This window comes from Prionailurus viverrinus, chromosome B3 (assembly GCF_022837055.1).
Source record: "Prionailurus viverrinus isolate Anna chromosome B3, UM_Priviv_1.0, whole genome shotgun sequence".
Lineage (NCBI taxonomy): Eukaryota > Metazoa > Chordata > Mammalia > Carnivora > Felidae > Prionailurus > Prionailurus viverrinus.
The window spans coordinates 6,432,087-6,456,458 of NC_062566.1; the positions used below are offsets into that span (position 1 = coordinate 6,432,087).

Consider the following 24,372-nt stretch of genomic DNA (forward strand, 5'->3'; position numbering starts at 1 on the left):
TCTCTCTGGAAGGGAGAATCCATTGTCTTGCCTTTTCCAGCTTCTAAAGGCGGCCCTGTTTCTGGGCTCATGACCCCATCCTCCAGAATCTTCTTTCTCCTTTTGCATTGAAAGGGCCCCTCGTGATTGAGCCCTCGGGGGTAGTCCGACTTTATCAGACTTTATCTGGAAGTCAACTGATGAGCCACCTTCCTTCCATCTGTAGCCTTAATTCTCTTTTGTCATTGAAGGTAGCAGTTACAGGTCCTAGAGATTAGGACGTGGACGTCTTTAGGGGCCAATAGCCGGCTTCCCACACGGTGTGGTGGCACATCAGTCAGAGTGCTAATGTGACGTCCAAGACTAGGTTCCATGCGAGGTCTTTCAGGGGCTCTGCTCCTTCATGCACTGGCTTTCCTCTTTGGCACCACCCCTGACCTTGCATGGTGGGTTGGTCTGTTGCTGGCCCTTCTTACACAGCACAAACTCCACGGGAAAGCAGGGATTTTGTCCGTTTTGTTCACGAATGTGTCCCAGCTGCTTGCACCGTGCCTGGCACCTAGTAGGTGCCATTAATGTATTTAGAATGACTAACAGTGCAGGGTTGAAGTTCTCTCTAGGAAGGCAGCAAGCTTCTGGAGGGCAAAATCCGTGGCCCACTCATCCGCTCTGCCCCAGCATCCAAAGAGGGCCAGTGCTAACCTGGAAATGGGGTGGCTACACCAGAGGTCTCCAGACTTTCTTAGTTCAATCTGCCCTTTGTATCGTAATTACATTGTTTACAGAGCCCTGAGTCTGAAAGACATATCTAGCTGTTTTGCTTATCAACCAAGTTAGGTTCCAACTACTTAATAAATGTCGGAAAAACTAATACACATCTGTCAAAAGAAAAAATATTTTTATTTGTAAATAAATCTAGCCACGTAATAATGGGATGTGGGTCGCTGCAAGGGGACTGCACAGTTTTGCACGGCTTGGAATTCGATTGGACTCCCCTATGCTCGTTTCCTGCTGTGCATTGATTTCCACACAATATTTGCTGTTTGTCCCAGCAACTACAGAAGACCCAGTTCACAAAGAGGAGTTAGTTGAAAAGAACGTATGTAGCTCGATCCAGCGTTGAAACCCACCAGGTACCTCGAGTGAGTAGTTTCATGCATGGCGCCTAACACATGTCAACTATTGTTGGGGTTTCCCTCAAAAACTTAAAATATCTGGGGCGCCTGGGTGGCTCAGTCAGCTTAGTATCCGACTCGTGGTTTCGGCTCGGATTATGATCTCGCGGTTCGTGAGATCGAGCCGCACATCGGGCTTTGCGCTGACCGTGCAGAGCCTGCTTGGGATTCTCTCTCTCCTTCTCTCTCTCAAAATAAATCAACTTCAGGAAAAAAAAAATATCTTCGGGGCGCCTGGGTGGCTCAGTCGGTTGAGCGTCAGACTTCGGCTCAGGTCACGATCTCGTGGTCTGTGAGCTTGAGCCCCGTGTCGGGCTCTGTGCTGACAGCTCGGAGCCTGGAGCCTCCTTCGGATCCTGTGTCTCCCTCTCTCTCTGCCCCTCCCCCACTCATGCTCTATCTCTCTCTGTCTCAAAAATAAACATTTGAAAAATTAAAAAAAAAAACCTTAAAATGTCTTGCGGCACCCCCGTGAGTTCATTGTGGTACTACCCCCCTCCCCAGGTGCCTCTGTACACAGTTTGGAAACTGCAGATTTACACTAATCTGATTCACAGAGGGGACCTGTGTTTAGACCAGGATGCCAGAGGTACGCAGAAGTCATCCCATTCCCCCTGGACCTTTGTTCGGTCTCCACGTGCCTAGGAGGCCAGGTCACCGCCGGGACGTGCTGGCGAACAGGCAGGCGAAGCAGAGGAGTGGACTCTGGATGGCCAGTCTGTCTGGGCCCTGGTGTAGCTGAGGGTGCTAGCTGCTTCCCAGTAGGAGCCCTCCCTGGGGCCTGGTGTGCTCCCGGCTCCAGCCCCTCTCCCCTGATGGTGGCTTTAGGAAACAGGCATGGCGGGTGGTGGTACTTTGGAAAGAGGAGGCCTGAGAACCCGCATGTAATTCATTGTAACAGAAGAGACGCAGACGTCTCTTGTTTAACAAACACTTTCACGGCTCTTTCTGTGTGTCTGACACTGTTCTAAGAGCTTTGCAAATACCCGGGTCATTAAATCCTTGGCACAGTCCCGTGAAGTGGGTGTAATATTCCCATTTTACAGAAGAAAAAGTGAGGCACAAGGAGGTTCGATATACCTTGCCCAAGGTCCGTGGAGCTAGGATTTAAATGCAGGGGGCCCATGGCTCTCTCCTGAGCCGCCTCTAGTGTGGTTTTCCCCGTAGCGGGTGGGAGAAACCTGACTTGAGATCCTGGCTATGCTGTCTTTCTAGCTTTGTGTTGGGAGTGAGGTGTGAAACCTCTCTGAGATTGTTTCTTCTTCTGTGAAATGGGCACAGCGGATCTCCCCGAGTCATTGAAAAGATGACAGGAGATTACAGGTGTAAACGGCAGGGCCCGGGGTAGTAGGGCGGAATGGGCCCTTCACCTTTAGTGGCTTTTCCGTGACTCAATTTCTGCTCTCCCTCATCGCCCCTCCCCTTCTAGTGTCGGTGAATCTGGCAGGCAGCAGGGGGCAGCACTGAGCCATGAAGCACATCCTCTCCTCTCCTGAAGGCAGTTACTGCACAGGGATGGTGAATTTTAGCACTGGACAGTCTTTTTCCCATCCGTTTGGGCAGAACATTTGAAGTGGTTTCGTTAAACAAGAAAAAAATCGCAGCCTAGGAGGGCGAATCGAAAGGAGGGCAAGGAAGCGCGTTCAGAAGTACCCATCTGTAAGATTGTAGCCCACCTCATACCCTCTCTGGGGGATAGCGTTCCCCTAAAGACCCAGGGTTGTGCTCTGTGATGCTGCTTGTATTTGACTTGTTATCCTAAGATAGTAACTGAAGTGGAAAAAGGGTGTTTCCTGATGCGTGAAGACCCCCGCCCGCGTCACTACTGGACTGTTCCTTGGAAAATATTTTGAGAATTTGTATTGAAGGTTTCCGTGACATCTCTCTGAGGAAGAGCTGCTTAGAAGATGCCCCTAGAGATTTCAGCTGACGGGGGAAACACCCTTCATACAAAAACTACAATGTGTTCAGGGCGCCTGGGTGGCTCAGTCGGTTAAGCTTCACACTCTTGATCTCTGCTCAGGTCACGATCTCGAGGTTCATGAGTTCAAGCCCCGCATCAGGCTCTGAGCTAATGGTGCAAAGCCTGCTTGGGTTTTTTTTTTTTCTCTCCCTCTGCCCCTCTCTCACTCTTTCTCTCTCTCTCTCAAAATAAATAAACATTTAAAAAAATTTTTTTAAATACACGTGTTCTGTATCTTATGTTGGTTTTTGGAATTGGGTCCTATCAGGTTTCTCTGGCATTGCAGGAGGACTCCATCCTGTGAAAATGGAAAGCCACAACCCCAACACCTTGGAAACCCTTGTCCTCTCCTAGAGGGACTGGAGTTCTTGGCTGATGGAGAGGACGCCTCGGTGCGTGGTGTCTCCATGGGAGGTCTGTGCCCACCCGAGCTTCCAGAATGGATGGCTGGCCTCTGTGTGGGGTTTCCGGGGGGCTCCCGTGGGCAGCCGAGATTGAGGGATTCCCCTTCTTCTGTGTTACAACTTGCCATGAGGGCAGGAGGCCCGGGGCCTGGGGTCCCCAGCTGTTCCATGAAGGACTGACCTATCCACACTCTCCACTGTCCCCAAGTGGGGTCGAAATTACCGAATAGTCTCCACAACCTCTTCAGCACATCAGTTGTTTCTTCCAACGATACTTAAAGCTTAGACCTTTGACCTGTTAAGTATTAGCTGTAACTTGCATTGCTCAATCTCTAGGGGATGCATCGGTGGTTATTACATTGATTGGGTGTTTTATTTAATGGGTATGAGAGAAAGCGTGATATCCCAAGGGGTGGGGGGTGTCTGGGGGGCTCAGAGTGACTGCTGGGATATCAGCAGTGAGTCACAGGGTAGTTGCAGGGCCCTTGGCAGGAGAATTGTGGTCCTGTCTCCCGTGTCCCTTCCTTTTGGAACTACCTGAGCAGATGGTTTGCTCGTAGCCATCTTTTAGGGTACCATGACTGACCAGTGGGTCACCTCCGCCCATAGCCTGGATGGCAGGACATGGCTGGCCTCACAGTTTTGCCCTGAAGCAGAAATCCCTTCAGGCTACGTTGGGTGCTGCTCTTGCCTTGGAAACCTCCCTGTCCACGCCCCCACCCCTGCCCCCTGGGTCTTGGTCTTTCTCTGCATCTCTTCAGGGAATAGGGCCAAGAGTAGCTCTGGTCCCTAACTCTACCTGGCTAAGGAGAGCCCCCCCCTAATTCTTGCCCATATCTGAAAGATGCCTATATTCTAGACTTTTCCAATAATACCCCCAAACTTTCTCAACTTCCTCCACTTAGTTATCTTAATCTAAGTTGTGACAAACCAGAGCCAGTGTACTAATGAGGTGCATATTGATCCTGTCAAGATTCTTATAAACAGGAATAACTGTGAAATTGGGGGGGGGGGTCTCTGACTGGCTACGGGAGCAGGTGTTTTGAGACTCTAGAACTTCTGTGTGAGACTCTAGAACTTCGATGTGAGACCCTAGAACTTCTAGATTGCTCCAAATCACAGAGTAGGATTTCACCAAGAGTGGACTTAGCCCCATTTCCGTGATATAAACCATTCTCTTTTTAGTCCTTCCTTTATCAAACAATACCCCCTTCTAAGCTGTCTTCAAATGATTGCTTTGGGGTCTGGGTTTCTGTCTATAAATGGGGAAGACATGGCTTCCTCTGCCAAGTATGTATAAACCAGATGAGCTCCTGCCTATAGTTTATGTTTTCTCTCCACCTCTAAGACAATGAGCTCTGGAAGGTTAAGATTCTTAACTTTTGGTCCAATACTAAATCTCCATCCCTCCGACTGCTGCTTGACACATAGAAGGAGCTTGATAAATATTGAGTGCATGAATGAATTTTTGAGTGGTTCCATGTTGACATCACCGAGAGAAATCAGGATGAATTCGTCTACTCCTGTGAGTAGACCACAAGTACTCTCCACTGAGCTCGGGTTCCCTTTGATTGAATTCATCTCCAACTTTGTTCTTCCTGTGTGCACGTGGACTGTTAACACCCATCTTTTGGGTTATCTGCTTGGGTCGGATCAAGCCACGTATTGTCTGTCTCCACAGCCAACCAGCTTCTTGAGGGAAAGGCTACTTTTTCACTGCTATTTTTATTCCCAGGGCCTTGGTAACTGTCATTGCTCACGGCATGTTCTACGGAACTGAAATTTAGTTGAATGGATACAGCCTGTGGGTTTTAGTCTGGGCTCGGTACCTTTCCCAGAATGAATAAAAAGGTTTGTGCAAAATCTCAGGTTCTGTCTCCATCAGATACTTAAGTACATGTCTAGTACTGTCTTCTCAAGTCCTATGGAAAACCTTGAATCCTAACAACTATTACAGTAATAGATAGTAACTCCAAAATATGGAGGGGGAAACTGCAAAATTAAAATGAATAAAACATCTAATTAAATGTTCTCAAAGCATACCATTATGTCAGCTCTGGTTTTTTGAGAAATTAATGCCCATAAACATTTTATTACATTTGAAAATAATTTGTGGTTTTGACTTTTCTCACTTCACAACAATTCCTGAATTCGTACAGCGAGTGTTGAGAAATCTTAGCCAACCATAAATTAAATGAATTACATAAAGCCAAGTAAATGTGAAAGCAAAATTATAAAAATCCTTTCAAAAATGTTTATGACAGAAACAATTTAATGACAGACGTGGGTGTATTTTAATTTGGTTGATACGGTGTGGGAGGGAGTCCTCTAAAAGTAAGTGCTCTCAGGGCCCACGAATATTCAGTGCAATCTACCGAAAAACCAGAGAAGTCTTGCATAACAGTGCTTCAGTACTGGGACTTTTTTTGACTAATTCCTAATGGCATTTATACAATCAGATTTCTTATCTGGTCAATGTGAAATAATATCCTTGACCTTTGATTCTTTTGGTCATCAGCTGCCTTTTTTTTTTTTTTTTTTTTTTTTAAATCTAATCTCTGTTTCATCTTCTTTCAGGAATCCTGTTCACGATGCTGGTATTTGGACCAGCCTGTGGATTTATCCTGGGCTCTTTCTGTACCAAAATCTATGTGGATGCAGTCTTCATTGACACAAGTAAGGAGTGTTATCTCAACTTTTTATCGCCATCCGTAAGCATGCCCTCCATCGTAAGGGAGCCTTGAGCCTTTGGGTTCTAAAACCTTGCTAGTAGGGGCAGGCTCCATGCATGGAGCTGTAGCTGCTGGCTCAGCAGAGGTCGAGGGAAGGAGTGTGAGGGTTGGCTCCCATGGCCTGGGATCCAGTGTGTACTCCACCAGCGTCTACCCGGGGGCCGAATAATCCCTGGAGTTGATTTTACTCCTCGAATCTGGATCATCCTCATCTGTCAATGAAGGGTAACAATAATTGTATCTGCCTCGCAAGGCTCCTGTAAGCATTAAACGAGAGGATAGATGTGGCAACGCCTGGCATTTTCTCACCGAATGTCGGTCCATTTACGTATCTGAGAACCCTGCTTTCTGAACATGCTCTGGAAATACGAGTGGACCCAGGGGGTCAAGGAGACAGAAGATTTGAAACTTCTTTCTGTAAGATAGTGTTGTGGTGGCCTTTATGAGGAAACAAACCATACCTCAAAACCGTTTCGAGCAACTCTTCTTGTGATCCTAGCAGGAGGAGCAAGGGTATTTTTCAGATTACTCTGCAAATCCCCACCCGCCCCTGCCCAACCCTCGGCACACTTTGAACTGACGGTGGGTTAGTTAGATAGGCTAGGTTATGCAGTGGTAACACACAGTTCCCAAATGTTAAGTATTTAATTTAATTTATTTATTTTTAAAATATTTTTGAGAGAGAGCACAAGTGGGGGAGGGGTAGAGACAGTGGGAGACACAGAATCAAAAGCAGGTCCCAGTCCCTACACTGTCGGCACAGAGCCTGACACGGGGCTCAAACTCCCAAACCGTGAGATAATGACTTGGGCCAAAGGCGGACACTTTACTGATCGAGCCCCCACCCCCCGCCCCTTAAGTGATTTTATACAACCGAAGTTGATTTCTCGGGCATGCTACATACCCAGTGCAGGCTGGCAGTTCTGGGGAGGATGAGACACAGCTCATCAGGGACACTCTAGGACCTGGCCCACGGAAGTTTCATCTGACCCCAGCCTGCCCAGTTGCCAAGGCAGGAAACCAGGCTGTGGCGAGGTGCGTGCTGGCTCTTGAAGCTTCTCCTCACGTTTTAGTGGCCAAAGCAAAAGTCATGTGACATCTTAGTCTCCTACTGCTGTGTGACAGATTACCCCAAACTTAGTGACTTAAAACAACAGACAGCTATCCCATTATAGTTTATTTCTGTGGGTCCGGAATCCAGGAGCATCTTGGTTGGGTGGTTCTGATTTGGCGTCTCCCATGAGGCTGCAGTCAGGATCTCGACATGGCCTCCAGTCATCTCAGAGCTCAGCCCGCGGAGCTTCCGCTTGTAAGTTCACTTCCACGGCTGTTGGCAGGCCTTGGAGGATCCGCGTTCAGGCTCACATCCATGGGTCTCTCTACAGGGCTCCCTCACCAGGGTTCCCCCAGAGCATACAACCCAAAAGAAGGTGAGAGAGAGCAGCTGAGACCAGAGCCATGGTCTGTTTGTAACCTCGTCTCAGAAGTGGCAAGTCATTGCTTCTGCATTCTGGAGGGTTGAAAGCAAGCCTCTGGTTCTGGTTTACACTCCGGAGAAAGGACATGAATACCAGGGGTAGGATCGTTGGTGGCCATCTTGGACACTACCTACCGCGTGTGGTCACGACTCTGACTATGGGCCCAGAACAGCACACGCTATTTCTGCGCAGTTCAGTGAGCAGGGAAGCCATGATTCCTGTCTCTCGGAGAACCGAGCGCAGGAAGCCATCCCAGCCTCTTCTCCTCGTACCGATCTATTCTCAAGATCAATAAGAGCTCCATTCCTGGTTTCTCAATCCATCATCTCTGGGCAGTGCTAAATTTACCAGTTCACCCCAAAGAAATAGTGTGGTTTTCAATCTAATCAGGTTGCTTTGTGATTCACTCCATTAATCCCACTGATATATTTACTTGTAGCTAACGATGTGACGAATATCCAAGTGGGGAGGGAAAAAAGGAAGCAAATGCAGCTTTATTTACTTATTCTTTTCAAGTGCTGGGTTTGTTCAGGAGGTGGTTGGATGCTGCTGTGTTGTAGCAGTTGGTTGACCTTTGAACCCCCGCTCCTAGCGAGCCCGACGACGAGCAGAAGCCTGGTCAGAGAACCAACACATGGTGGGAGTTGGCCGCCATTTTGATTGCATGAACAAAAAAGCTTCCACCACTGTGCCAAAGGCAGTACAAGATAAGAATCACAAAAGAGGGTGAGGGGAGGGGGTTGCATGCCCCGTGCAATGGGGAAGCCTGCCTGGAAGGAGAGGGCAAGTGGCCAAGAAGCATATTCTGCCCTCAGCATGTAGGCAGTGGTCCCCGTAGGTTAAGGCCCGTGGGTTAGTTACCAGAATCTCTGAGCCAGAAAGGACCTCACATCATTCTCTTCCAGCCCTTTCATTGTACAAATGAGGAAACTGAGGCCTGGGTGGGGAGGGGGGAGGGAACAGGGATGTACCCAGTCCAAGGGGTGTATCTGTATAAAACCCATGTCTTCTGAGCAATGGAAGCTCTCTCCTGGGAATGAAATAGCATCTTTTCTCTGTGCCTGGAATGACCAAGGGGTGGACCTTTGGTTCATTCATGGTTCCCCTCGGTGTGCCATTCATTCCTTTGCTCAGGCTGTTCCCTCAGCCTAGAGTCCTGCTCGCAGTCCCGGGCAACATCTGTCCTCACCCTCTGGGCCAGTGTGAAGGGCCATCATCCATGGTTCTGGGTTCACTGGAAGTTTGAAGCCTCCCCGGATACAAGACAGAGGGGCACGTTTCTAGTCCACCTGGGCATCTTGCTGATGGTAGCCTCCCCCTCCTCCCACCACGAGTTAATAGCAGAAGTCCCATCCAGCGTGTCTCTGGGAAAGAGAAGGGAGCAACGTGAGTCACCACCATCTTTTGTTTGCATCCTTGCTGAGGGCTCTGGGAGCACTGGTGCTGCTCTTTACCAGTAGAGGGCAGAAGAACATAACTTATTCTATTCTATTGGAGAGTAAGACCCAATTCTACAGTTTCCAGCAATTTTGATGATTTCTAATCTTGTGACTAAAACTCATTCTCTCTGGAGCAGATTTGGGCTGTATTTTGAGAATGGAGTTCTTAATTCTTTAGGGATGACCCTGCTCTATTTTTTCTTCACCGGTGAAGACAGAGCCCCTCTTTAGGGCTGTCCAAAGTGAAGCCTGAATGTAAAGGGCCAGACTCACAGCCACGTGTTTCTGAAACCCCAGCTGAGAGCCGGGAAGGGGACTGGGGAAAACCGTGGTCTGGAACTTGTGGGGAGGCGAGCAAGGCAGAGCCCTTGTCACGGGGCAGTTGGAGGAGAGAGTGTGCCCTCCATGCAGGCTGGCTGCAGCTCAGGGCACAGGGTTGAAAGGGAGAGAGCAGCGAGGGAGGCTGGTTGCAGTCTGTGTGGAGGGGAGGTGGTTGGTTGTAGGAACAGGCCACCTGTGGGGTGGAGAGACCCCATGGGCAGCTTCCCAGTAGGGCTCTGCTGGCCATGTTTAGACACCAGGCTCCCTCTGCCCCTCTTCTTAAGGATAGATGCCTCTTCTGACACCCCACGGAAGGAAGGATGCTGCCTCCAGAATTGCTTTCATAGAATATCTTTTAAAAGTGAAACCAGTTGAGAACCGAACCCAGAAAAGAGAAGGACTTGGTAACAGCATGTGCCCCAAAGCACTGAACTGAGCAACATTAACAGTGGGTTTAGCAAACGCAGATTGGTAACGGCAGCCATGACCTGACCCCTTATGAAGGCTGTATATAGGTGGCCTTTTCCGAACCACAGAATATTCCCGTTGGAAGGTGGGTCCTGCTGTTATTCCACTTAACAGATGAGGTGTTCTCATGCAGCGATTTTGAGTTCTGAGCTCCGGTGCTGGAATCAGACCTCCATTTAAATCTCAGCTATGCCCCTTCCAAGCTGTGTGATCCCGAGGGCATTTCTCCTCATGGGTCTGGGCCTGGATGACAAGAGTTAATCGTGCAAAGCATGTAGCACCGTGCCTGGTATATAGGAAGCACACAGTCAGCGAGAGGTTAACTCATTTCCTCAGCTAGCGGGATTCAAACCCCAGGCCTCCTGCGTCCCTGGAACTTCTCCAGGACTTTCCAAAGGCTGCCCCCTTCTGTGGACAAAGGCCTTGCTGAGATGACCTAACCTCATCACATCTGTACAGACCCCTCCTGAGGCATGCACCAGCCGGTCCCCTACCACTGCGTGGTGTTTGCAGCTGGAATAAGATATGTCCGCATGTTTGCTTCATGAAAAAGGTCAACCAGCCGAGAGCCTCCCACCCTGCCACTGTAGGGCTGGCTGCTGGATTCGCCCGATTCCTTCATGTTAGACTAATTAGCTCAACAGCCAGGATCCTGAACATTCCACGCTGCCCTCTCCTCTACCCTCAACCCCTCCCTGTCTCCAGTTTCTAATTTGGTCTGTAACTTAATGATACTCTTGGAATGCTTGAGTCCCATACCAAAAGCTTCACAAAATAGGTTAGACAAATAGGTAAATGGACTGAAAAAATGAAAACAAAAAACAAACAAACAAAAAAAAACAACAACTGCCCAGAGAGCCATGGTATCACTTACCCATCAGCGTGGCCTGAGAGTAAGAAGTCAATGTCCCAAATTTGCTTTGACCTGCTCTTCTCACAGTCTCGGGTGTCCTCATGGGCTGGTTTGGTTGTTTGCTTCGTCTTAAACTGGTTTGCCTCTGTTCCCAGTGACTGTTCTTTCGTACCTACAATGGTAGCAGTCCTCAGAAGTGGGAGACAATCTCAGCCCCATCTGTTTACATGACCTTCAACAGAGGAAGCTAAACACTGCCAAAAGCGTGCTGAGCCTACCCGACGAAACCACAAAGACACTCCAGGTGTTGGATTCTAAGACGCGGCAGGGTTAGAAACAAATGGCTGTTGTAAAGCAGAAACCCTTCGTGCCTACAGGCAGCGAGGCAAAGGCAGGCCTGGACTGTGCCGATCTCCTGGCAGGCAGACCTCTCCATCACAGCGATGCTTTGCTTCACTTGTCCACTCCTGGAATGGCCAAGGGTCTGAAGAGTGCCTGGGTAGAGCATAGCTAGTCTGCTCAGAGTCCCCTGAGGATGCCGTGTCTTTGCTCGGGCTGTTCCCCCAGCCTGGGATACTGTCTCCACCCCATTCTTTCCAGTGTCTTTTTTTCTTCACGGTTGCAGTTTCATTGGCAATGAGCTATATCAAGTAAACGAGACAGATGGGTGCTTCTTGGTTTTGTTCTGGACATCTTACTGACCACAGTCTTCCAGAAAAAGCTGACCCTGCTGTATTTGTTTTAAGATCAAGACACTACAGGGGCGCCTGGGTGGTTCAGTCAGTCAGGTGTCCACCTCTTTGTTTCAGCTCAGGTCATGATCTCACCGTTAGTGAGATCGAGCCCTGCATCAGGATCTGTACTGACAGCGTGCAGCCTGCTTGGGATTCTCTCTCTCTCAAAATAAATAAACTTAAAAAAAAAAGAAGAAGAAGAAAATAAGATCCAGATACTCCACGGGGGCCAAATTGCAAGAAAAGCAAAGAGGTTTTCACCCCATTGCTCCCCTGTACCCGAAATGGTACTTCACTATTTCAAGCCTTCCCAGGATCACTGTTCCTAAAGAGCATGACTTTTTATTTCCTAATAAGCCTTTTGTACTAGTCAGGGTAGGCTTGGTTCTGCTGTGGTAACAAACACCTCCAAGATCGTAGTTGCTTAGTAACACTAAAGGTTTGTTTCTCGTTCGTGCTGTATATTCCGTGCGTCTGCTCTTCGTTACCTCGGGTACCATCCCCGGAGGATCTCATGTGCTTCTATGATCAGGCAGGGCAAAAGAGCATGGCAAGTCAGGTGCCGGCTCACCTGTGGTTCTCCACGGAAGTGACACGTGTCCCCGTGCTCACATTTCAATGACAGAGTTCTGTGGTGCCTGACTACGCCCAAGGGAGATGTAATCCTCGTGTTCTCAGACGAGGAGATCTGAACGAAGACCTCGGTAACATCTACCACCGCATTCTTTGCCAGCTGACATAGACAAGTCTCCGTCAGCTTTGGTAATGCTGGCCTCTGCTGACCGGTGACTGGCAGGCAGGTGGGGAGGGATTTCCCCCGTCCCCTCTCAGGAGGTGCCTCAGCAAGGACTTGTCTCAGGCTGGGTTCCAGCATCGTCTTCCTGTGAACCACGAAAAAATTGGGACTAAAACTCCACCCCCAACCTGGACCTGAGGGCAGCATGCTCCAAAGCTGAGTGGTTTCTTCTCAGAAGATTCTTTCTCTCTCTGCCACAGTGCTCGGGATAGTTGAGATGGAGAGGGGAGGAAAAAAAAAATCAGTACTTCCGAAAATGGTCAACTATGATTTTCCTAGATCTACAAAACCCTGCCGCCCTACCACGCCTTCCTACATCCCTCCCCACCCCCCACCCCGGCGCGTGTAACAGGCAGGCCTTGGTCTGACACACGTCACATACTCTTCCCTGTCTTACAAATTATGAGCAAATGCTGGCTTTCCATGCACGTGCGCATACCTACAGGGAGCGAGTTGACACATGCACATAAACATCCGCCTCCCTACCATAGCCCCTCTCCCTGGGATATTTCCTCACACATAGAAGAGACTCCCTAACTTCCTAACTAAAATATGACTCTCTACGTGCTACTAATTTTGTTCCCCCTAAACAACTGCCAGGATTTCTCTCTCTCTCTCTCTCTCTCTCTCTGCTGGCTCACATCTGCCAGCTTTCAATTCCCCGTTTATGGAGCCCATTGACAATGGAGGGAGATACCAGGGCTCCCTTTTTACGTCTTTTGTTTTCATTCATTGCTTGGCAGCTGGTGAAGAAACACTGTAAGTGACTGGTGGAAACAATCCTTCCTGCTCAGCTACCGGAGGCAGTCTGACTTCTTCTCTCTTCTCTCGTTTGCATAAAGATGCTTTGAAGATCACCTTGGGTTTCCTCGTGCCTTTTGAAAGCTTTCCCATACTTAGATAGATAGATAGATAGATAGATAGATAGATAGATAGATAGATAGATAATGTGTTTCAGGGGCACCTGGGTGGCTCAGTCGGTTGAGTGTCCGACTTCAGCTCAGGCCATGATCTCACGGTTCGTGAGTTCGAGCCCTGCGTTGGGCTCTGGGCTGACAGCTCAGAGCCTGGACCCTGCTTTGGATTGTGTGTGTGTGTGTGTGTGTGTGTGTGTGTGTGTGTGTGTCTGTCTGTCTCTCTCTCTCTGCCCCTCTACCACTCATTCATTCTCTTTCTCTCTCTCTCAAATATTTTAAAAAACCTGTTTCTTGAAATTCCCGTTCCTGTAAATATACACTTATAAGTAGAAATAATAGGATCTGCCATATACTAAGAGCCTACTATGTTTCAAGTGATTCTTGCTCATTACCTTTATTCCTTGCAAGCCATCTGGGTGGATGTCAGCTTTATTTTGCAAATGATCAAACTAAGACTCAGAGAGGGTAAGTAGCTTGCCCAGCATCCCATGCTAGTGAGCAGCAAGACTGTGATTCACCCCTAAGCCTGCCAAAGCTTATACCCTTCTCTTCTCTGACATGCAGCTACGCAAAAGCATCTGGTCCTTTGTAGTGCCCTAGATGCAGCTGCTGGGTTGATGTCAAAGCCTCCAGAAGAGAGACCACCAATGCTGTAAAGGCCAACTCACCACCTGCCGACAAAGTTGGTGGTCTTCGGCCCATTGCACAAAGCGCAGGAATTAATCATCCGCTCAGGGAGCCCAAAACAAAGTCTTAGGCAGTCCAGAGGGGCCGTGTAGCAAAGTGATAAAGGAGCATGGCCCTTGGCATCTGGATGCCTGTGGCCCAGTCTTCAGCTCTGTGAACTTGGGCAGAGTACCTAAACTTTCTAAGCCTCGATGTTCCTGTCTATGTAAAATTGGGATCATAGAAGACTCTACCTTGTAGGGTTGTGGGGAGGGTTGGTCAGAACAGGTAAGAATACACCCTGCATAGAGCGCCTGGGTGGCTCAGTTGGTTAAGCATCCAACTCTTGATTCCGACTCAGGTCCTGATCTCAACCATTTGTGAGTTCGAGCCGCACGTTGGGTTCTGAGCTGGATAGCACAGAGCCTGCTTGGGATTCTTTCTCCCTCTCTCTCTGCCCCTACTCCGTGTGTTCTCTCTCTCTCTCTCTCTCAAAGTAAATAAACATTTAAAAAAAATACACTCTGCGTGCTGCCTGGTGCAGAGCAAGCCCTCAGTAAATGATGGCTGGGATTTTCATTAGCAGGAACTGACGAGTCTTCAGGGAGAGTTTTGCCAATGGTGAAGTGCTCACCCGGTGTCTGTGGTCATTCTTCTTCCCAAGCCTGTCCACCCATCTGGTCCAGGCCTGCAGCCCTGTTAGCTCTTAGCTCATATGCCATGCTCCTGTCTCCAAGAATTTCCTTCTGGGCTCCAGAAGCATGGGATTATCACCAAAGAGACATTTCTGAGCAGCTCATCTGGGAGTGCTCTATGAAAAGCAGTTGTAGAGAAAGACCCCCCTCCCCCCAAAAAAAGAAAATCTACCGAGGGGTAAGCTATAGTTTATGTCTTCATGACTTCAGCTGGGGAATCACAGAAGGAATCACAGAAGTAATAGCACAAGACAGCCGTACTACGTGCGCACTGCCTTTAAGCCCTGCAGAGCTCTCTAATAAAGGACTGCCCAAGCCACAGGCCACCATCAAGATTTGAATGAACCTGTCCACTGGCAGTTCGGTAACAGGACCCCGGCTGTAAATATTGGGCTAACGCCATTGAAACGCCCACGCACGTTGCCAAGGACTCTGCTGAGCACTTTATATCTGGTGTGGCTCATTTGATCTTCCCCACAGACTCCATAAGGTACTGTCCTCCTCCTCATCATCCCGCAGGTCAGTCAGCGAGGTACAGAGGGTTCAAATCACCAGCCTGGGGTCCTGCGGTGAGAAGCGAGCAGCAGGGTTTCACTCCAGGTCTCCCTGGCTCTGGATTTCATTCTGTGCCCCCGCCCCCGCCACTTTGTGATCTGGGAACCCGATTTAAGATGGGGCGTGGGGTGTGGGATGGCCTGTCAGATGAGCTGCTGCTTGAGGGGTGCCGGTGAGCATCCGTAGTGAAAATAGACCCTTGACCGTGAATGCTTGTGTGCCTTCGTGCGTTCGTCCGTGCACCTCAGCAGCTCTGCCTAGCCAGTCAGTTCCAGCCTTAATTCAGAGGGTGTCTGGCTTCTCACTGTTTTTGTTTAGACTGATAGAAACACAGAGGAGACAAGAAAATTAAGGAGGGAAAGCCATCAGCCTTCAGCTTTGGGAGAAACAGAAGCACTGACGTGGAACAAAAGGCAGATTTGTGTGGCCTCCAGTCCCCGCTACCCCCCTTCCGCGCACCCCCCCGCCCCCAACCCCAGGCCGTTTCCAGAGCCCTCTCCTGTCTGTGCAGCCGACTCGAAAGCTCAGCCAGGTCCCGGCCCTGCCGCGGCCCCTCCTCCTCACTGCTCTTTCTCGTTGCAGGTAACCTGGACATCACCCCGGATGACCCCCGCTGGATCGGAGCCTGGTGGGGCGGCTTTCTGCTCTGTGGTGCCTTACTCTTCTTCTCTTCCCTCTTGATGTTCGGGTTTCCACAGTCTCTGCCCCCGCACTCAGACCCTGCCATGGAGAGCGAGCAGGCCATGCTCCCCGAAAGAGAGTACGAGAGACCCAAGCCCAGCAACGGGGTCCTGAGGCACCCCCTGGAGCCGGACAGCAGCGCCTCCTGCTTTCAGCAGCTGAAAGGTAGCAGCGCCTTGGACGTGGCGGGAGGCGGGGGGCAGAGTAATGGCGGGGCTAGGCCGCTGTGGGGAAGGTTCACCGTCAGGACTGGGTGCCGGGGAGCTTGAGGTAGCACCACGCTTGTTCCCGTGGTTTGCTTTCTCTGGTCCTCTGCTTCCCTTTAGCCCTGAGAAACCAACCTGATGTTTCAAAACAAAACAAAAGGCAGAGTAACTACCACTTAGCAGAGGGGCAGCAGACCAGTCTCCTCACCAGAGACCCTCACTGGTCATCATAGCACCTGCTGCATCCTAAACAGAAATGTCCGTTGGAAGAAGGTTCTAGACCTCTCATGGAACCCTCAGAGTCTTTGAGGCCACCGCGTACAAGCGCATTGGAGCAGGAAAGAACCTTGGAAGTAGGGCTTCCTTTGCCTGAAAGAGGCATTCTTCAAAAGCCACATCCAAAGTGCATTCCCTTCGAGTCGCTCCATCCCCTTCGTGAGAGATGTGTTCCTCCCGAAAGAAGTATTAACTCAGTCTTAATAACAGAGTCACACTTGAGAACGCGGCAAAGCTCTCCCAGTTGTTTATAGAAGGAAAAGAATACACATCTCTTCTGACAGAATGGCGAGACACACACAGTGATGTGGAGTGAGAATGAGAAGCAGCCCTCCCCACCCCGTCCCACCCCCAGGTTGTTGCCCCATTTGGTAGGGTCTCTTCAAGGCAAACGGGGATGAGCTGCTTGGTGTTCGTCACGGCCCCCCTCCCCACTGCGAGGTCTGTGCAGGGCCCCTTGAGTCACAGGAGCCCTTCGAGGGGATCCCTAGAGAACCTGCTGGGTTTTCGAAGCAGGCAAACGCAAGGCTGGGGCACTCCTTCTCGTTGAGGCTGTGCCAGGAGGAAGGTGGATGGTCGCTTCTTTGCAGGGTCCGGGAACACCTGTCAGCAGCGACAGTCTTTCAGTGGTCAGAAACTGGGTGACAGAAACTGGGTTTAGAAACTGGGTGACAGTCAGGGCACCTGGGTGGCTCAGTTGGTTAAGTGTCCGACTTGGGCTCAGGTCATGATCTCACGGTTTGTGGGTTCAAGCCCCATGTCCTGGCTCGCTGCTGTCAGCTCAGAGCCTAGAGCCTGCTTCTTATTCTGTGTTTCCCTCTCTCTCTCTGCCCTTCCCCCACTTGCACATTCTCTCTCTCAATAATAAATAACGTTAAAACAAAAAAAAAAAAAAGGAAACTAGGTGACAGTCTCTTTACCGATCTTTTGTATAATGAAGTGCACCTTCTCTGGAGATGCTTGAGAGCCATGGGGAGGAGCTGAGGCCACCCTGTGCCCAGGTCCCCACTCGGCTGTTCACTAGAGCTGGGATCGTTAACTTCTCCACGCTTCGTTTCCACAAGTACACAGTTGTAGCTGCGTTCCTAAGTGACAGTGTGGCCGGGAGAATTAAACCACTGCCTGCAGAAGACTGACTGTTCATAGTGCTTATTCATTAGGGATCGGAAGAATTTGTGTTAATCCTCAGATGAGACTAATTAATAACCTAATGTTATGTCTGAATCCATATTCTGTAATCGTTTCTACCAAAGTAGAAATATGGAATTGCCCAAAGAAGGTCTTAAAAGCCAACTCTCTGAGTTCCAGAATGCATAGGTAGATGAGAAGGCCACCCACTTTGTGTCCTCAGAGGGCACCTTGACTTGGGCCCTCAGAAATCTTAACAGAAGAGCTCCCCCCTCCCCCCGCAAACAGCTGGTTAGAGGGAGATGCCTACTGTTGCCCTAATGGTGCAGGCAGCCACACAGAATATCCCAGTAACCACATCTGCAGGAATAAATAGGGCTGACGTGAGTGGCCTTGCAGAGGACATCCTCGACCAGAGCAGTGGCAGCCTTTATGGGTCTTTCCTTGTCCCAGGGTGATTGATTGCAAGGGCTCTGATTGCAGGAGCTACAGCAGTAATCTCTTAACTTTCATCTCTGGGGGTGCAAAGATGAAAAGACACAATCATGCCATCCGAGTACTCACCATCCAGCATAGGGACAGACCAGCAAGCCAGCAAAGGCAGCCTAACATACAAAGGACTGTAGTAGCGAGCAACTGAAGGGGCGACAGAAATACAGCAGACCGGCAGGGGAGAGCCCACCTCCTGCGTCAGAGGCTGAGGGATGGCACGTCTTCAGAATTCTTGGGTTATGATCTAGTTGCTCATTGACTCCATTTGTTCAATTTCGTCAGCATGTGTTGAGACCCTATTAGGCTCCAGGGACACGGTGCTAGTAACCTAGGAAGCTTCTATTCTAGAGCTTGCGTCGTAGCAGGGGGAGGCGTGCAAAAGACCGAGTTAAAGCAACGGCCAAGTGAGCGTTGGACACGCCATGGCTGAACTGACCAGTACGTAGTTGGGTGGACAGGTCTGAGACTCACTATAGGTCATAGTGATCACAGGTTGTGATCTGTGCATGCACGGGATCCACTTCTAATAATTCATGATTTTTAATTTAGAATTACAGTTCCCAGAGGCAGTAGGTCTGTTAATGGACCTAAAGAATGTCAGGAAAGGAAAGCAGCGTGTCTAGAAGAATCCCCAGGAGCCAGGATACAGTGATGGGAGCTGTTATGCTAATAAACAAGTTTTACATGTGCCAGCACGTGGACGGGGGGGCCATGGTGGTTTACATCCTTCCTTTTTCCACGCGAGACGATGTTTTAGCCACATGGACGTTTCCTCCAAAAGCACCACGTGGTGTCCCTGGTGCTCCCAAACTCTTGATCCTATTTGCAACCTTGGAAGCCCCCGGGGTCTCCTGGCAGTGTGCTGCACATTTATGAGTACAGATGAACTGAGCGGCATTGTACGTGGAGGAATGAACGTTGCTCCAAAAATATATGTGTTGCAACTCCTCCTCTGTTTCATTTGAGCTTGCCTATGGGTTTCTTCTCCAGCCATCTGTCCGTGTCCCCGGCCATGCCTTGCAGATAGGGAAGGCCTCTGGGAAGAGCTGGCACTGTGCCAGGAGCACCTGGCCCATCCTCTTCCCTCCTGGGCCTGGGACAGTCCCCCCACTCCTGGGAGAGCAGTGGGGCTGCTCATCTGGGTTCACACCCAGCTCAGCCACTTCCTAGTCAGGCAACCTTGGCCGTGTTGCTTTAACTCCGTTTGGCTTTCACATACGGTGTCTGGTTGATCCTTCACTTATTCCTGTTTATAGATGAGGAAACCAAGCTCCCGGGAGGTAGGAGTTCAGGCTTGTGGTTCATTGTTCAGGGTGCTCTCCCCCAAAAAGTGGGCTTCGAGGGTCTCTTTGTAACAAAGTTGGCCATTATTGGGTTTGCAACCCTGATAAGAAGAGGAGAGACAGAAAGCCCAGAGTGGTGGTCTTTAACTGTGTAGAGAAGCTGTTACTTCTTGCACAGCCCAGAAGTCCCCGTCTTATAGTGATTGTCACATCACTGTTTAACAAAGCAGGCAGTGGGCAACCAAATGCTTGGGTTTGTGAGCCTCCAGTGTCTTCCTGGGTGGGAGTCTGCAAACCCAAGACACGTTTCTGCATCTCATTTGTGCCACCAAGTAGCTTTTTCTTTGTGCCCTGGCTCTAAAGCCTCCCTTGCCCAACCTTGTTCTTAAGAGCGTTTTGCTGATTCGTCTTTCTTCACCCCCTCACGACCTTCTCTGTGTCCGCAGCTGTGTCCACTCCTCCTCTCTATGCCAGAGCTGGGGGACAGGGCGGAGTGGAGGGGTGGTGGGCAGGACAGTGTGGCCTCCTGGATCTAGATGCTCAGGGTTTGTGGAACGATTTGGGAAAGTCAAGACCCAGAGGGAGGAAGGAATTCAGGGGGCTGTTACAGACAGATGGACAGTGTTATCACCAGCTAGCGTGTTAAATCTCACATCCGTAGTTTGTGTTTTATTTGGAAATTGTCTCAGGTGTCAGTTGCCCTAGAGGGGCTTTGATGGTTCGGATCCCGGCTCCTTCAGTAGCCTTATGCTATACGCCTTCCCCATCACGTTCTGTCTGGTTGCTTGAAGACAACAGGCACTCTCCTCTTTTTTTTTTAATTTTTTTTTTTTTTAGTGTTTATTTATTTTGGAGACAGAGCATGAGCGGGGGAGGGGCAGAGAGAGAGGGGGACACAGAATCTGAAGCAGGCTCCAGGCTCTGAGCTGTCAGCACAGAGCCCGACGCGGGACGCGAACTCATGAACCGCAAGATCGTGACCTGAGCGAAGCCGGACGCTTAACCGCCCGAGCCACCCAGGCGCCACCTCTTTTTTTTTTTTTTAACGTTTGTTTAGTTTTGAGAGAAAGAGAGAGCGCAAGCAGGGGAGGGGCAGAGAGAGAAGGACACACAGATTGGAAGCAGGCTCCAGGTTCTGAGCTGTTAGCACAGCTTCACTGACTGAGCCACCCAGGTGCCCCTCCGGTGCGTGTCTTAGGCTACGTCTTGGGGCAATAAATGGACTCGCTCTTTAAGGAAAAGTTGGCATCAGCAGGTGCTAGCTGACTTTTCGACAGAGCATACTTGAACTCCAGCCCTGCTTGCAACAGCACCAGTGTACCCTAAAACAGTGGGTCTTCTAGACAAGGCTAGAGGCTAAAAGGGAGGGGAGGAACCCACTCCCTGTAAGCATTGGCGCATCCTAGCCCTCTGATGGGCTTTCTAGCTGGGATGAGTGTAACTGTTCCAGAGGTTTAAAATCCGAGCAGAGAGCCCTGCCTTTGATCACTGACAGAGAGGAGCAGTTAAAAGCTGCACACTCTTGTCTCTGTGCACTTCATGCTGACTGCCAAGTGGCCTCTTCCTGTCCCAGAAAAATAGATGAACCGGGTGATGGCAGGGAACAGCTGAGCTGGCAGGGCTCGGGCGGGGCTTCAGGCTCAGAGTCTTAAAAACCACCCCCAAAACGCGGAGGATGGTGTATGAGTTCCCAAGCACTTGCAGGGAGTTCCCACTGGGTCCCGACAGTCCGGCTGATGAATGCCACTAATCTCCATTCCTGCCATCAAACCACAGAGCTTGGGGTTAAACTAGGTTCCCAGGTTGCCAGTGTTGGGGATGATGCAGCCAGGAATGGGGCCAGGTGCCCGGACTTCAGATCCTGAGCTCTTTCCGCTGTATTTCCTCAAGGATTCACTGGACTGTTAATGCCCTGAGAAGAAGAGGGGAGTCAGCCTGGGGCTGATTGAACGGAGACCCTTCCTGCATCAGAGAAATGTCCCCTCTCTCTGTTCCACTTGCTCCTCTTCCAAAGGGGCCTTGCTCAGCTCCAAGGGGCCTTGCTTGTTCCACTTGCTCAGCCCCAAGGGACCTTGACTTTCAGGGGAGATGAAATCTGCCCCCGTTGTTACCTTCTCCACCCTCCTGCCCTCCTAATGCCATCCATCCCTGGGCTCTGCTGACTTTACCACCTGAATCCGTCTCTGGCCTGCTCTGCTGTCTCCTGCATTCCAGTCGGCCCTGCCCCGCTGGTCTGTGTGCACAATACAGGGGTTGCAGAATGCGTCTGATCCTGTGACCACCTGCTGCTTAAAGGGACAGAGGTGGAGCCCTTCGTGGGGCTTCGCAGCCTCTTCTCACACCACTGCCGCCCTGTCCCTCCACGCCAGCCTCCCTTCACCGGCTTCCATCCCCAGGCTCCCTTGCTCCCCAGACTTCGCATTTGCCGTTCCCTCGGCTGGAATTCTGGTCCCGTCATCAGGCCTCAGCTCCCAGTCACATCCCCAAGGACATTTCCCTGCCCTCCCGGGCATGTTGCTCTCCGTGTCATGGTCCTAACGTTACCGTTGCCTGAGTGATGATTCCCTTACTCTGCCCTGCCTCTATTTTGCCCCTGCTCCTGGATATTGGTGCTTGGTGCACTGTTGATAAACGGGGGGGATACGGGGATCACTGGACGTGCGCTGCCACACCCAGCAGTCTGCTGCTTTCCTTCAAGCTGTCCTCACCCCCAGCCCCCTCCCAGGGTCTTGGCCTGTGTTTGATCCACCTATGGATGCAGACTCAGTGGGAGCTCTACCTGTGCTGAGTGCCACAGCCAACCCACAGGTGACCTGCCCACGTGGGAGACGGGCTGCTGGCCCAGTGGCTCGGGCGGACTTGCCCCAGTGACTTTGGGCTGTGCGACTCCTCTGGCAGGTGTTTGGGTCTGGGGCTGGGTGCTTAGCCCTCCGCACCCACTGCTCTCCTGGTGTTCCGCAGGAGCCCCACGTGTACCAGCCTGGCGGAGGGATGCGGCTCACGCCTCCGGCTTCTAGAACTGTGCCGGGCCTCCTCTATCCTCTTCCAGCTAGCAGCCAGCTTCTGCCACGTTCTCCTTAATGAGGGGCCTGTGCCTTTGAGCATCACGTGATCGTGAGGAGCCGGCGTTCCGAGAGCTCTTTGATCATGCCATTTGTCTCCAGAAATGTGCTCTCCCCTCGTGTGGATTTCCCATTAAAATCTTCCTCCTTGATCCTGTGGCCAAGGACACCATCCCCACCCTCCCAAATGCTCGGAACCCCGTGCCAGGCTGTGTGGTTCACATGCTGCTGTGCCCAGGAGTCGTGCCTGCAGGTCCCCAGGACCAGTCTGGCCAGTGGCTTCCTCCTGTTCTGACCAGCGTTGGTGGAGGATGTGCTGGGGCGTTATGTCTGTGAACAGGATGCAAGTTGTTCCAGAAAGCACCTGAGATAACATGTGACAGTACCCAGCATGGTGCCTGGCACCCCATGGCAACCCCACGAGTGGTTTCTTAAGGAAAGAAGGAAGGAAACAACCAGAGGACAGCATTTCCCAACAGGGGTTCCTTGGAACACGAGTCCTCAGAGATGCTCAGGGAAAAACAAATCCGTGGGGGGAGCGAGGAAGGTTACGTAGCCAAATAAGCCTGAGGAAATGTCTGTGTACTATGTGACCCTCTTGGAGACTCAGCTGGTTATATTCGAGTATTAAAGGCCCTTGGGAAACCAGCTCTGAGGAAAGCTGGCTGGTGTTGTTTTATGCCATGGGACCCCAGGACTCTCTTGTTCAGGTAAACTCTTCAGGCCTTTAGGAAATGTTACCAGAATAAGGATATAAGGTGGTGGGGATCGCAGGAGGTTTGGAGGGATGTACTGAGTCCACAGGGAGGACCTGAAGACAGGTGCAGAAAGCATGTAGCATTTCAGCCTGATGTGCAAGGGTGAGCAGGATCCCTGTGAGTGGAGGGAGGAGAAAGGCTTCTAGGCCCGGGGGCAGGTGCAAACAGAGGCAGGGGGCAGAAATGCCCAAGGGGCGCCTGGGTGGCTCAGCCAGGAGAGCATCCAACTCTTGATTTCGGCTCGGGTCATGACCTCATGGTTCATGAGTTCGAGCCCTGCATCGGGCTCTGCACTGACAGCATAGAGCCCGCTTGGGATTCTCTCTCTCTCTCTCTCTCTCTCTCTCTCTCTCTCTCTGCCCCGCCCCTGCTCATGCCCACACTCTCTCTCTCAAACAAACTTTAAAAAAATGTCCAAGATGGGGGTGGGAGAGAAACATCTGGTTTTGGGGACTAGGACTTAGAAGAGGTCGTGGTAGAATACAGTCCCGTGTCCTTTCCTGCACCTAGCAGAGTTCCCGGTATCTGAGGCCACTCAGTAAGTCTTCGGTAAAATTATGAATGGATTATGGAGGCCGTTTGCATTGCTCTTCTGAAGTGTCTGGACTTTAGGAGCCATCGTTTCCCAGCTAGGGGTTTGACTCAGCATCACCTGTGGGGTTCTTGAAACACGCCCACAGTCCGGCTACACCCCCAGAGACTGATTCCATGAGTCCGTTAGGGAAGATGGAGGTGGTCCAGGCACCTGGATGTCTTTAAAGCTCTCCGGCGATTCTAAGTGAAACCCCAACTGAAAACAAATACAAGAGGTGGTGAGGGTCCTTTGGGGGGTTTCCATCAGAGTTGTTTCTGCAACAGTTGCAAATAAGAAGAAATGTGGGGAGGAGACCCTCGCATGAAATAACCTTGGGACAGTGTGTGACATGACCCATTTGGGAGGTCCACAGTGACATTAGCACATTGAAGGCTCTGAGAAGGTCTGTGGTAAATGCAACACTTCAGGAGGTAACGTTAGGGCTTAGAGACGGGCACTTGTATCAACTTGGGTGTCGAAATCCACCATTTCTCTTGTGAGCGCTGCTCTTTCTTTTTCCAGCCGTGCGTTCCCCTACAGGCAGAGTTTTCGTGAATGCTAAATGCCATCGCTGATATGGTGCATCATGCTCCCGGAGAGGTTCTTAGGGGCTGGCCTGAAGTTACAAAAGTGGCATTTTGCTTACGAAAGGCTCTTTATTTCTTTAGTCATTTTCTGCTTGCTCCCTCTGACAACAGAAAGACGCAACAGTTGCATCTAAGACAGCTTCCAGAGTC

At 50.6% G+C, this 24,372-nt stretch overlaps 1 protein-coding gene across 4 annotated transcripts in view; it reads left to right on the forward strand.

Annotated features, from left to right (window-relative positions):
* The window catches only part of SLCO3A1 (solute carrier organic anion transporter family member 3A1), a 317,750-nt gene that overhangs the window by 226,716 nt on the left and 66,662 nt on the right, over positions 1–24,372 (forward strand). For all 4 annotated transcript variants that reach the window (XM_047863495.1, XM_047863496.1, XM_047863497.1 and 1 more), the window contains exons 3-4: positions 6,099–6,197; positions 15,758–16,021. In XM_047863495.1, the coding sequence (XP_047719451.1) occupies positions 6,099–6,197; positions 15,758–16,021 (363 nt within the window). The remainder of the gene's footprint in view (positions 1–6,098; positions 6,198–15,757; positions 16,022–24,372) is intronic.